Here is a 14,572-nt window from a genome sequence, read left to right as displayed (position 1 = left end):
CACCCTAACAGGCTTCTCTTGGCCTTTTTCCTTTCGTTCATAGTGACTCATTTTCCAGCTTCTGCCACCTTTCCTCCAGAATTCCTTCTCCTCTGGAACTCTAGGGTCTTAACCACATATTTTGAAGTGTTTGGGCAGGTTCATAGATTACTTTAAAGGAAAACAGCAGCCTTTCAACAGAGAGGGGAGATGGCTATTTAGTTAAGAATGTCAGTTGGTCTCTTACAGTTTAGAAAGATCCTCGTCATCATATCGTCATCTTGCTCATCACCCCCACCTTCCTCACCACCACCTTCCTCACCGCCACCTTCCTCACCGCCACCTCCCTCACCGCCACCTCCCTCACCGCCACCTCCCTCACCGCCACCTTCCTCACCGCCACCTTCCTCACCGCCATCTTCCTCACTGCTTTATCCCTCCATCCTCATCACCATTGTCTTCACTACCACATTCTTAACTACCGCTATTCTCATCACCAACACTCTAGAGAATACCAGGTGACAAGCACTGTCTCAGTGCTTTTGATCATCAGCTCACTTAACATTCTCAAGAACCTAATGAGGTCGGCTTTGTGATCAGCCCCATTAACAGTGAAGAAAGGAGAATGTAGATGGTTAACATGCTCATGTCCCATGGCTGGTCGGGGGGGATTTGAATCCAGTTCTGGTACCAGAGCCCACCCGGTCACATCTCTGTTACACTCCCTCTAGCACTTCTGGTATCCAAAATGTGTGGCTCCCTCCACGACAACAAAGAGCATCAGCCTTTCAGGAGCATGCTAGAAAACTCTACTGTGAATTTAATTGATCCAATTGGACAAAGACTCCTTTGGGACATGTAATATCTAAGAGAAAGTGTTTGATGTACTTGCTTCTACCCATTCCTCTCGTTTTATTACTCACATCTCTATGCAAGTTGGGACATCAGCTCTGCCCTGCAGGAATCCCAAGCTTGTTGTCCAATGTCCATTGGAAGAGAATTTTTGTGCTTCTGCCAATATCCACAGGTGAGTAAATTTCCCATGATGCTACTCAGGGTCTATGACTTGACTTTAAGATCTACATGAAATTTTTCCTTAAATTCAGTGGTGTTAACAATAAAAATAGCCTCTCGCCCACAGTATTTAGTCCATGACTGGGCACACACTTCTTTTTTTCCTGAGTCACAGGAGCCCAATTCAGGGCTGAACTAAGGTAACTAATTAACCCCACCCACTTGGTAACGCTGGTAGCTCTTCTTATTTTAGATTGGGGTTACCTCACTTTTACTTTCATTACCATGTCTATATTGAATATTACAATGCGCCTTGAGTTGTTTTTTTGAAATAAGTTCACAAGAAATCTACAGATAAACCAACGTCCCCAGTGAACATTCTATGAACACCAGCTCAATAAGACACGATGAGGGGGTCCAGGAAAAATTCTCCCCAGGCCAAATAAGTGAGAAACCCTACAGCCCATACCTGCTCCTCTTAAACAAACACAAAGCATCTTACAGGTACTCAGAAGTCCTGCAGGAAAAGAAATCTTTCAAACTATTCAACTTGATGTTCTCCACATCTGTCTGATCCTGAAATCCCCCCCACCCCCTGCCCTACAAGTCTGTACCTTGTGGAACTAATTTCTCGGAACACCATTTTGAGAAACATGGGAATAGTAAGCAACCTGTATTAGCAATTATAGGAATGCTGTCATGGGAACAATAGAATGGAGCCACATCAGCGACTGTGGACTCGGCTGTTTTGAGGTTGGAATCCCGAGTGCCCAAGACACCACCGGAGAGAGGGAGATTTCACCTCCTGAATGAGTCATGCAGGGCTGCTGAGGTGGAGACGTCAATGGGGAATGAGGAGGCCAAGAGGGCCCACCTGCCCCAAGCATCTCAGGTGGCCCCGGGGCTCTCCAGAGAGGGGTTGGGCAACTGCAAATCCAGACATGGGTCTTTTCTCTAAACACGTGGCAGGGTGGAAAACATCAAGAGCCAACGAGGAAGCACAGAGCTGCAGCTAAATGCCTGGCTCTTAGGGAGCTGTGTTCACATCCCATTTCTGCCATTTCCTCTGCCCATGACCTTGGGACAGTCATCTAGATTCTCTGAGCTTAAAATAGGCTCCCTCGTTGGTAAAAAGTGGTTAATGAAACCAACGTCAGACAGTCAAATGAGGCAACAGATTGAAGGCGGAGAGCCCCCTGGTGGTGGTGGAATGCCAGTAAAGGCTCAGCAGTCGGGAGGGGCTGTCATTACTGGTTCTGTGCTCTTGGTCAGTGAGAGGGGTGTCAAATCCTTGGCCCTCATCCTGATCCCCAGAGAAACCATGATCTTAGAACATTTCCATCAGAAGCACAGTGCAAATGACTTCCTAGTTTGGATGCAAATTCGGCAACTGAATGTAATCTTGGATACTCAGCCAGTCCCCAAACATTGCTCCACTGGAATAAATGGGAAATGACAACCATGATCCATAGTCATGAAAGCGTCGGAGCCGAGGATGAGGAATGCCTCTCCCAGACAAGCTAACTTGGGGGTTATTTATAAGCTCCTGGGCCACCTTGTTATTGCCAAGAAAATCTGCTTTCTTTTCTTGCTGCTGTTCCGTCTGGCCTCTCAATCTGTGCTTGCTGAAAAAAATTGTTATTGTTATGCTACGATCACAATGGGACTTGCATGACTTAGCACTAAATAATCCCGATAAAACTCTGAAAATGGCACTTCGGCATTAGAAGTTATTTTCTCATGGACTTTGACAAGACTCAATGCTTTTGTTCTCATTGGTATTTTCAGCTTTACAAAAAAAAACAAACAGATAAAAATATGAGAAAGTATTCTAGCAAAACACCATTCTCTCTCCACAAAGGAGTGTTTTGATCTTGCAAACGGGAAGCCACCAGGGGCGGGGCTACGCGGAACTAGTATTGATCAGCAATCATGGCTGTGACAGCGAGGGCAGTGTTCAGCAGGGGTTACCTCTTTCTTGGTGAATTTCGGTGAGTGATCGTTTTTGTCGTCGATCATGATTGTCGCCGTGGCCGTGCCCGTTAATCCAACATCCAGTCCAGCCATGTCCTGAGCCTCGATGATTAATTCATACTTGGGATTTTCCAGAGTCTACAAAGCAAAAACACAACAGAGAAGGTGGCATTAGATTTGGGTTTGGGTTTGGTTAGGTGGCAAGTGTGTTGCTCAGGCTGCCTCTCTGCCCTCCTCTGTGGAGGGCAGGCATCTTTATCAGCCATGACGCTTTCACCTATTGTTATATATGAGTGTTTGGAATCTCTCCGATACGAGGCAGTGACTAGGTAGACTGGAGGTGACTGTGGGGATGGACTCTATTTTCTGTCCGTATTTAAGGGGACATTTGGTACCTTCCAGAATGTTTCATTTCCAGGGTTTGGGTATACATGGCACATTTGATGTTCACACCCATACATGTCATTTCACAGCAACCTCATGAAACTGATCCGGAAATGAGGTTAAGTTTGATGATGAGATTAGGACAACGATGGCAGCTCTCAGAACTCATCTTTACTGAATGATCTGATGAGCCAGGCATTGGATTACTGGACTTTTCAGAAATCATCGTCATTAATCTTTCCAAAAAGCATGTTAAATTGCATTTATTATTCCCATTTTACAGGTGAAAAAATACCACCTGAGGTTTAGAGTCACTTGTATGGTACTTCTTTTATGTCATTCATAGTCATTTTAGTCCTTCATGTCATGTTAAATTTGGAAGAGTCTTTTCTTTTTTTTTCAGGTGAGGAAGATTGGCCCTGAGCTAATATCTGTTGCCAAAGTTTCTTTTTTTGCTTGAGGAAGATTGTTGATGAGCTAACATCTGTGCCAGTCTTCCTCCATTTTTGTATGTGGGATGCCACCACAGCACGGCTTGATGAGCAGTGTGTAGGTCTGTGCCTGGGGTATGAACCAGTGAACCCTGGGCTGCTGAAGTGGAGCACTTCAAAATTAACCACTACACCACTGTGCTGGCCCCTGGAAGATGCATTTTCATCCAGCCATGATCTGATAAATTTAACGCAAGCAATATTCCACTATTGTCTCTCAATGGACATAAGTTTTTTCATTTGAATATTTGACAGATATTTCATTACTGTGTTTAAACATTCAACTAACCAAGGGTCCTGACCCCAAGATGAAGAAGAGTGTAGTGGTTGGTAAATAACAACCCCTGCATTTAAACTGTCTTCCGTGCTGGATTTGCTTGTCTTGGTCGACCAGCACACCATTCTTCTGGTAAGGCAACACCCCACTTTTCCTTTGGGGACCTACCAGTCCCTTCTCCTCTGCCCGTGTGGTGTGGGTTGGATTGACTTTCCCCACCTTCTACTCTGACCAACTTTTGGAGTGAGCCCCGATTAGAAGAAGCCAATAAGTGCATGCCATCCTTGGGGCACAAGGACTAGTCCAGGGCAGGACCTATGCTTCCCAGTTGGGAGAAGGAAGTTCCGTGTCCCCATGGCGTGAACCTGCAAGCATTGAGGCAGGGAGCTAGATGAGCCATCCTACGCCACAGCAGGTGTGGGGTCAGGAGAGTCTGTCCAAAAATGAACCTAGCCTACCGAGAGAATTAGACTTGAACCCTGGAGAGAAAGAAATGTTGTCCCATGATTGCACTGGGGCCACTTCATCATGCCATGCCTTTGCCTATGGACTTTTCCGCTCATTTGGGCATTAATTTTCCTTAGTCACTTAAACCAGTTGGGTTGGTTTCATAATCACTCACACAGAGTGTGAGTTGACCCAACTTCAATAACAAAAATAAAAATAATTTTTGTTGTTGAAGGTCCTACCAATTGCAAACAGTCCCATCAGTACCAAGGCTTCAAGAGTCATTGTTTATACCAACCGATAATTAAGAAATACCACGGGAAGCAAAGAACAAAAACACAAGGGAGAACTCTGAGTTCCTTCCAAGGCCAGAAGTTTACACGGGAAATTTTAATAGCTCAATGCTAACTGCCTCCAACATTTTGAAGTAGTTTTAAAGGGCAGTTAGCTGTTTGCTCCTTAGGCACCTTCAAGTGGTTGTTTCTTGACAAGAACTTCTAACATAAGGAGTGGCAGTCCTGTCGGATGGGTTGGAAGGCTCTAAACTCTTAAATTCGAGAGGATGAGTGGGCTGCTGATGCCCTTCTTGGTCAGGGTCGCTTACAATGTTTTTTTTCCCCCAGCTTTATTGAGATATAATTGACATAGAACATTGTGTACGTTTAAGGTGTACAATGTGATGATTTGATACACGGATGTACTGAAAAGGAGCTCCACCAGGGGTGAAGGTCACACAATTCTGTAATCGCTGAGTGCAAACGATTTAAAACCAAACCCAGCTCTGGGCGGTTCTGGCTCTGCCTTGCTCAGTGGCGCTTCTCAGTAAAGGTGCTTGAAATGCCACCTACTCTCAAGCTGAAGCCGGAAACTCATCAGCCCAATGTCAGTGACTTTCTACTTAGCATCATTGACAAGTTGGATCAGATTTACCATTTGCCATTAATTCTGCAGCTCGACCATATAAAACCAATAAATTGGCCCATCTTCAGAAATCTTCCCTGAGTGTCTCTGGACATACGAACCATTAGCCAGGTCTAATTTCTTGTATAACATTTTTACTTTTGTAATAAAACATTGCATGTTTTTGGAAGCATGTAATCATGAAAATAAGAAATTATGTGGTTGTTTTTAATATCGAAGAGGTCACGGTAAACAATATCATTTTCCCCATGTAATATCATTTACTAAGGTAATTCCTTGACACTATTTTAAAAGTTCCATAAAACAATCATATGCATAATTTATAATTTACTTCATCTTCTATTATTAAGACCTTAGGTTATGTCTAGTCTTCTAAAAATTCTGAAAATGTTAAATAACATTGCAATAAACGTCTTTATTCAGGAAGCTTTCAATACATTTTGACCCTTTTTATTGGGAGGGAGGAAGACTGGCCCTAAGCTAACATCTGTTCCAATCTTCCTCTTTTTTCCTAAGGAAGATTGTGGCTGAGCTAACGTCTGTGCCAGTCTTCCTCTATTCTGCATGTGGGACACCGCCACAGCGTGGCTTGACAAGGGGTATGTAGGTCCATGCCTGGGATCCGAACCTGTGAACCTTGGGCCACCAAAGTGGAGTGCACAAACCTAACCACTACACCACCAGGCTGGCCCCCTGACATTTTTTTTTTTAATGATAGATTCCAAGAAGTGGAATTACTAGGTCAAAGAACATGAATATTTTAAGGCTCTTTATTCATATTTCAATATTGCTTTCCAAGAAGATCTTACCAATTTTCATATCAGTCCTGTCAGAATGTTTAGTTTATGATCCCAGGCATGGCTTGTCCCTAAAGAACCACTGATCTTGCCTATGAAGCAAACTGGGGGACGAGCATGACTTTATGATACCTGTCTAACTAGGATGTGAATTCTCACAGCATTCGCACTTCTCCAACTTGCAGCACAGCTTTCTATGGACACGCACTCCAGGCAGCTTCAAGCACTCACTGTAGTGGGTACGTGCTGCTGTGCCTTCCCAGTGTCCGTTCCTGCTTCCTTTGGCATCTATGCTATAATCCCTATGGGGGCATCACCTCTTCCTCACTCTCAGCACAGGTGGAGTTCAGATAGGGTTGACTCTATCCCTGATCTAGGAATGGTTATGCGACTCAGGCCTGGACAGTCAGGACCTCCCGCTCACACAGCCATGTGATGAGCACAAAAGCCAAGTTAGGCCACCCAGGATCGAAACTCAACTCCAGGACATATTTCTTTTAGAACTCTTAGGTAAAAGAAGTTCTCTTTCTGTTGGACTTGAAGCCGGTAGTGGCCACTTACAACCACACAGAGAAAGGCAGCCTGAGAAAGAAGACGACACGGAACTGAGGGGTAGGGATGGAGTTCTTCTAGCCTCACCTGACCTCTTTAGTAGTCATCCCTGAAGCCAGAATTTACCCCTTAGATTTTGTGAGTTCTATGAGCTAATAAATTTCTCCTTTCCTTAAGGTATTTAAATTAGATGTTCTGCGAATAGCAACAAGGGAGTTTTGACTAATATTGCAACTAATGCTATGATCAATTATCTGTTTATTCACAAGAAAGTGTAAGAGCTATCATATCATACTACAGTGTCACCATAGGCTCTTCAGAACAGCATCCCAATCACGTCATGAATATATTATTTTTCCTTTTAACATTTTCCCATCCACAGAACGATTTTTGTTTGGGCTGGAGAAAGTTATTATAATTTTTTCTTTCAATTGAATGTTATTGAACACCTAGCCTAAATATTGTGCTGGGTGCTGGGGATATAGGGACGGGAATGCAGGGTCCCTTTCTTCACGGAGTTCAGAGAAGTTTAGAGCCAAGAACAGGCATGTTCCCCTAGACTGCAGCACACTGGAGTCCCAGCTAGGCAGAGGGGTGCACAAATCCTTATGACAGCACAACCGAAGGACACATTGGCGTAACTCTCTTGTAATTTAACAAATTTTATGAATAACTCTAAAAAATGAACCAGCCAATTCCCATTTCCTGAAGTAAATAAAACTTTTTGATTGCAACGGGAAATAGCAGAAAACCTAGTAGAAAATCAATTAGACTATTAAGTAGATAAATTGTAAGGTTTCCGATGAAATGTTCTCAAAGTCTCAATTTTCTGGCCAACTTAAGGCTACCATTAAAAATGTTTTTATTATTGACAAAATATCCAATTATTGTAATGAAAATAGAAACTAGACAGTTATTTCTAAAGTGGAAAGTGAGGATTCTCCCTCAGCCCCATCTCCAAGGATTGTTAGTAGTCTGTTGTTTTCCTCCTTTTTCTATACATTGTACACACACACACACACATACATTTTATACACACACATATTTAAACAATGATATTCACACAGCTGCATAATTTGCTTTACTTTATCACTTTCATCTCAGTGCTTACAGATCTGTCCATTCTTTTTAACAGCTATACAACAGCCCACTGCATGGACCCATCCTACTTTATTCAATCATTCCCTATTGGATTGTCATTTATTTGAGTTGCTTCCAAGTTTTCTCTTTTAAAAGCATCTCTAAAATAAAAAGTCCGTTGGCCTATTAGGGTTGGGAGATTTTTATGTAATAAACATTATTGCTTTCACAATGACAACAATAACAAAAGCCAAATAACCAATGAGATGTCAGAGACCTAGAGAAAATGCCGCATGGGTCCCCGCGCTCCTGCACAGCTGGAACCCCTTCCATGCCCCTCGCACCTACTTCCCACTCCAGCTGTGCCTTTCCCGGGAAGTCTTCCCCTAAATCCCCAGCTCCCGTAGTCAGCGTTCCTTGAAATATACACACTCATACTCATTTCTGTACCGATCAGTAGTCTGATCTGCTCTGTTGTTGTCATTCTGCTGAAAAAGACTCCTAGGCAGCCCACAGCAGCCCCGTTCTCTGGGTAGGACCACTGATTCAGAAAAACAGACCCCAGTGGCCATGTGTCACGTTTGTCTCCCTTGCACTAATTGACTGATTCACAATTGACTCCCTAATCCCAGCCAGGACAACTGGATTCTGGGAATATGAAATGTGGAACATGGCAGCACAGAGATAGATGTAGGGCAAACCTTCTTGGCTCTCTCTGTGGTACTCCTAAGCCCGATAGAAGGATTTTTGCCTTCCTGAATGTTTTGGGAGGAAACTTACCCGCCTTGTACTGTCTCTGCCCTTCGGGAAGGCACTCTGTCTCTGGGAGATGGGACCTTCAGTTGTCCAGCTGCTCTGTCACTTGGGGAGTGAACTGAACAGGGGGCAGGAAACCCCATTGTCCTCTCAAGGCCAAGCTGCACTCTCTGTGGAGGACTCTCACCTGATTTTTGTGTTTATTTCTCTCAACTGATTCAAGACTCAGAGGGGAGATGGGCGTGATCAGCTCCAATAGAAAGAGCCTCCAGGCACTGCTCTAACCGGAAAGATGCGAGCTCTGCCAGTGAGGTCTGGGACTACGCGGGCTCCTGGCTTCAACTCTTTCCTCAATTCTGTAACACACCCCGGTGTTTATTCAGGACATTCTTTTTGGCGCTGAAGCCAGCCAGAATCAGTTTTAGTTGCTTGCAACCAAAGGCACCTGTGGTGAAGCCAGTGTTACTTGTTCACCAAACCCTATTTCTTTTGACTCTGGGGCATACAGCTAGACCGTAAGACGAACGCGTGTGACAGATTCTGGCCAATGGAAAAGGGGCAGAAGTGATGTACTGGCATGACCTCTAAACTTCCCCTGTAATCCTGCATGTATTCTATTTCCCAAGAGGAAGAAGCCTGGAGCTCCAAATGACCACGTGGAGCAGAGCCCCTTCGCTGACCTGCTGTAGACAAGAAACAAGCCATTCTGTGGGTTTAAGGGACTTTTATTACTGTGCTTAACCTACCCTGACTGGTATGAAGTCGATATTTCCTGTTCGGTCTTATTTTGATTGCCCATTTACTATCTCCTTAAGGGGATGACAAAGTTTTCAAGGGCAAGGACCACACCTTTGACCCCCACGCCAAGCCAGTACGCAGCCCGCGAGAGGGGCGATTTACTTTCGTTATTGATAATGATGATATATTACTGTTTCCCTGAACTAAATTATACCTCAAAAGTCTGAGCGTATCAGTGGCATTTCCCAACCAGAGTCATTTATTCTCAGAGAATGGCTTATACTTTGGGGAGCTCTAGCCCAAGGAGACGGGATTTTCTTTTGACCAAGAAACACGCTGTGTCAAAAGTGGGAAAATTAAATTCGCTGCTCTGATTTTAGTTTAAGCTATCTGATCTGCAAGACATATTGAAGAGAATCAAGCCACTCTCCTGGCTCGACTTCCACAGTCATACATTTCTATTGCATTTCCTCCCTCCTCCTGGGTGTCTACCAGCTACCAGTTAATCTATAGCCTAGAAACGAAAGGAAGATGGTGTGTTTGCAGGAAAAAGCCTCGGGTGTATCTCTGAGGACACAGGCCTGGTTCACAGATCACACTGATTTGAAAATCAAACATTTCATCTAGGAAAAAAAAGAGTCAAACCGTGTCATTAAATATGGCGCATAATCAATCACCGGACCCTTGATGTTTTACACAGCGACAGTGACTTCCACACGAGTATGCATTTAACGCAACATTTATCACTAATAACAAGCAAAATGGTAGCTGTGGGGGGAAATCAATGAGTAAACATTACAGGGAGAAAGGCTTTGCCATCAACCCACACAGGACCCCATCCTTCTCTTGCCTTGTCTTAAACCGCTCTCCACAGCTCTCTCTACACTTTCTCCGGACTGGATTTCTCTCCACTGTACCCCACTTTTTCTTACTTTTGACCTTCCACCTCTACTCCTTCCAGGCTAATTCCTGCTCATTTGCTGGTGGTCATTCTTCACTGCACTGAAGCTCCATGAAGGTAGGGACCTCAGTCCATAATAGGGCAGCTGACGCTTAGGGAGAGACAGACAAAATTTCCTCAACTACTGTTCCCCTGGCTCCACCACTTAGTAGCTGAGTGATCCTGGTCAAGTTTTCTTAAGTTCTCATTGCCTCCATTTCCTACCCTGTAAAACGGGGAGGATAATTATACTTCTGGTAAGTGACCGTTAGAAAGCTAACATAAAGTGCTAAGCACAGAGCTTGGCATGTGCAAATACTCAGTAGATGGCTGCTGTCACTATGTAGTAGAATCTTCGGAAAATCTTCTAAAGATCTGGCAAGAAATGAGGGCGGCCTCCAGGAACAGCCAAAAGGAACTCAGTGCTGCCAACAATCATGAACAAGCCCGGACGTGGATCCTTCCCCAGTCAAATCTCCTGATGCCACTGCAGAGTCTGGACAGACGTGTGCATTGCAGCTTTGGGACAGCCCATTAAGTGGAGGACACAGCCAAGCCATGTCCAGACTCCTGGACACAGAAACTGCGAGAAAATAAATATCTATTGTTTTCAGTCACTAAGTTTTGTGGTAATTTGTTAGGCAGCAATAAACAACTAATATAATTTTCCCCCAGCACTCCTCACAGTCTGTAATATTCTTGTTTCTTGATGACTTGTTTATTGGCCATCTTGACTCTGACCGTTTGAGCTCTGTGAGGTCAAGGACCTTGTCTTGTTTAGAGCTTTATCTCCCAGCTATGAATTCAGTGCCTGGCACATCATAACTGCAATAATTAGTCAATTATAGATATGTTTTTATAAAATAATGAATTACATAGAGTGGTGTGCCTGAAAATGTTTAACAACAGATTCTCTTGATTTGTAATGTTTGTCAATTTTGGTGGTTTCATGGCTGATTTCAAGTTGCCAATACGATGTCATTGAGTGCATAGCTGGAAAGTGATATACACAATCGGTTATCATGAGTCTGTAGGAGCTGGCTCCAGCTTATAAATTGTTCTTTAGGAGTCAAGAAAAATCTATAAGAAGTCTTTTTCAACAAGACCCTTTGTTGTTTAACATTTGAACTATTGTTAATGAGAAATATTAACATGGGATTTATAGCAAAGATATAATGGAATTCACTTATTTATTTACTCATCAGCTTTACCCAGATAGGCTGAGCAAAGCAAGACTCCTTGCAATATGGCACCCAAGTAGGGACTACATTCTTCTCCAGGTTAGCTGCACCTGACACCTGGTCTATAAATATTGCAAACAGATTGGTGAAAACATTATCTGAAGCAGAACGAGTTGTTGTCTGTCTGGAGTTTGATTTATCCACTCTGGCCACATAACGCTGGGGATAGGCAGTCCATAAATCCAGCAGGAACCGCACACATTCCCTCATAAAATGTCCCTTATTCCCACTGCAGACAGTGAGTGACGTTCTTCCATCTTCCCACGAGATAGGGCGAGGCGGGTTTGACGTGTGTTTGTCTTTGGGCTCCTTTCACTTGCTCCTCAGTGCTAACGTGAACATTCATGCTCTTGACTGTCATCTGTTGCATTTTCATTCCCGGCTGGCGTCTGGTGGGTGAGGAGAAGGCAGAGCTCATTTCCCCAGATTTACTGGTTGCTGATGAAGCCAGCAGGGTGGGGAAACACAGGGGAAATAAACACTGCCTCTTAGACATATGCAGGTGGGACAAGCCCAGTGATAGATTTCAGGTTGAGGGACACCAAAATCAAATAAAACATTTCCAGGTGAAGTGAACATCTTCCGATGTTACTGATGAGTTACAGTAAATAAACTGCCGATGGTGTTCATAGCATGCTTGGAAAAATCGCCCCTTTCAGACCCAAGGCGGCAAATATTTGACATTCAGGGTGACTCCACCGAAACATTTATATAATGTCTACTGGGTTCAGGTAACTCTGCTAGGATGTGATGAATGATACAGACCCTGCCTTTGGTGCATTTGTATTCTAGGTAAATGAACAAAAAGCTAGTATGTCTATATGATCTCACTCATAAATAGAAGACAAAAACAACAGCAAACAATCACATAGACACAGAGATTGGATTGGTGGTTACCAGAGGGGAAGGGGGGAGAGAAGAGGGTGAAAAGGGTTATTAGGCACAAGTGTGTGGTGATGGATTGTAATCGGTCTTTGGGTGGTGAACATGATATAATCTACAAAGAAATTGAAATATAATGATGTACATCCAAAATTTATATAATGTTATAAGCCAATGTTACCACAACAAGAAAAAAAAGCTAGTATGTAAGGTACGATGAGATGAATGTCTTTGGAAGTGGACCAATTAAGGTCTATGAGAATGCGGTCAGAATATGGGGTGCTCGGGAACGCAACATGGGGGTTATTTAATTTACTGAACATTTACTGAGCACTTACCATGCATTAGGCATCCTGCTAGATAGTAGTGGCAGGTGAAGGGAGCCGAATCTAGTGCTAGATAATTCCCCGATGCTTTCAGGAGGACGAGATGGGAGTAGGAAGTGCTGTGGTGTTAGAAGGGAGAGGCCACCTGAGCTGGACATTGGTGGGGGGACCAAGGGGACATTCCTGCAGAAGAGAACATCCCACTACAGGACTAGAAATGGGGTCTTGATGTGGAAGTACATTTCCATGGAAAAAGATGGGAGACTGTTAATCCTAAAATGCCATTAAATGCAATCATTCAATAAGAACTGAAGGCTGATCCTGATTCTGGTCAGGACACTGCGGGAACAACAAGAAACATGGCGTATATTCCCCACCTTCAAGGAACTCGCAGCTTGGCTGAAGATAGAACACTGTCAGCGGCCCCACAAGGCACTAGGCGGTATGTGCTAAGTGAGTTTGTACTCAGTAGGTTCCGACGCGAATGGTGCAGCTGGGAGGGGGCTACAGTGCCTCTGAAGGGGCTTCGGGTTAATTAAGGCTGGAGCTGAGCTTTGAAGGACGGGTATGAGGGGAGAGAACTCAGAGGGAGGAAGGGCCTGGGAACCAGCATAGAGGTGGCCAGCTGGCACAGGGGCACTGGTGTGGGTAGAGTCGAGATTTGTGAGGTGAAGAGATGAAGCCCATTCGTTCTTGAAAGCACCTCAGAGATCACCTAGTCCAGCCCACCTTCGAGGAACTCACGGCGTGAGGAAACAGAGGAAGGAATCCCAAGAAGCATATGGCTGCTTAGGGGCCGAGCTGAACATGCTGAAGGATTTCTTGGTTTTATCTGTTTGTTGGAGACAAGGAAGTACAGACCCCTAAAAGTTGAAGTAACATCAAATGTAATTAAAGTGCTCCTCTCTATGATTTTTATATATTTTCACAATCCACAGCTTACCACGTCAGCCTGTTTGTTCTAACCTTTTGGCCCTGAACTGTCATAGCAACATTATGCCTGGTATACAGTAGGTGCTTACGACACACTGTCCGAGTCAGTGATTCTCCCACTTGCCTGTGTCAGAGACCCCTGGTGGAAGCATTGAAACACAGATTTCCAGCCCACTTCTAGGGCTTGTGATTCAGAAGGTCCAGGGTGGGGCCCGACAATGTGCGTTTCCGACAAGTTTCCAGGAAATGCTGGTGCTGCTGATCTGGGGACCACACTTCAATTATTGTCGTTGTGAAGGAACGTTTGAGTAAGAGTAGGTCAACGTGTACCCTTATATGTTTTTATTTAAAACTCACCTGTTTATGATGCAATTTAAATGAAAAATAGAAAACATAGTTTACCAAAGCTTCTCTCTCTGTGAAATTTTCTTTTTTTCCCCCTTTCTAGAAAAAACGTACTCCCTCTAAGACACCAAACAGCCCTATGGTTGCCTCTTCAGCCTGCTCTGAATCGTCTTCTCGAAGCCCCCCTTTGGATTTCTCCATCCACCTTCATGGGCCAATAACAGAACACGTTATCTTCCCTGCAGCACCGCCCGTCCTCCCGGAGGCATCAACTCAGGTTGTACGCCAGGGAGATGTCCTCAGCTCTTCCCTCTCTTTCACCTCAGACAGCTGATCACCAAGGACTACTGATTTCTCCTCCTCGACCTCTCCTGAGTTGTCCTCTTTTTTCTATCATCTCTGCTATCGCATGACTTTGAGCCCTCGTCTTTTCTCATGGGAGTTACTGCAACAGTGTCCAGACTGGTGCCTCTGCTACCTTCCAAAGCACTCTCC

The 14,572-nt window shown here is 44.3% G+C and overlaps 1 protein-coding gene across 1 annotated transcript in view; it reads right to left on the bottom strand.

Annotated features, from left to right (window-relative positions):
- Positions 1-14,572, bottom strand: part of CDH13 (cadherin 13) — a 993,386-nt gene that overhangs the window by 137,014 nt on the left and 841,800 nt on the right. The window contains 1 exon segment of the mRNA NM_001109812.1: positions 2,965-3,105. Coding sequence (NP_001103282.1) covers positions 2,965-3,105 — 141 coding nt within the window.

The sequence above is a fragment of the Equus caballus genome, chromosome 3, assembly GCF_041296265.1.
Source record: "Equus caballus isolate H_3958 breed thoroughbred chromosome 3, TB-T2T, whole genome shotgun sequence".
NCBI lineage: Eukaryota > Metazoa > Chordata > Mammalia > Perissodactyla > Equidae > Equus > Equus caballus.
The sequence above is the reverse complement of the archived record's forward strand: the minus strand, read 5'-3'. Positions and strand labels throughout refer to the sequence as shown.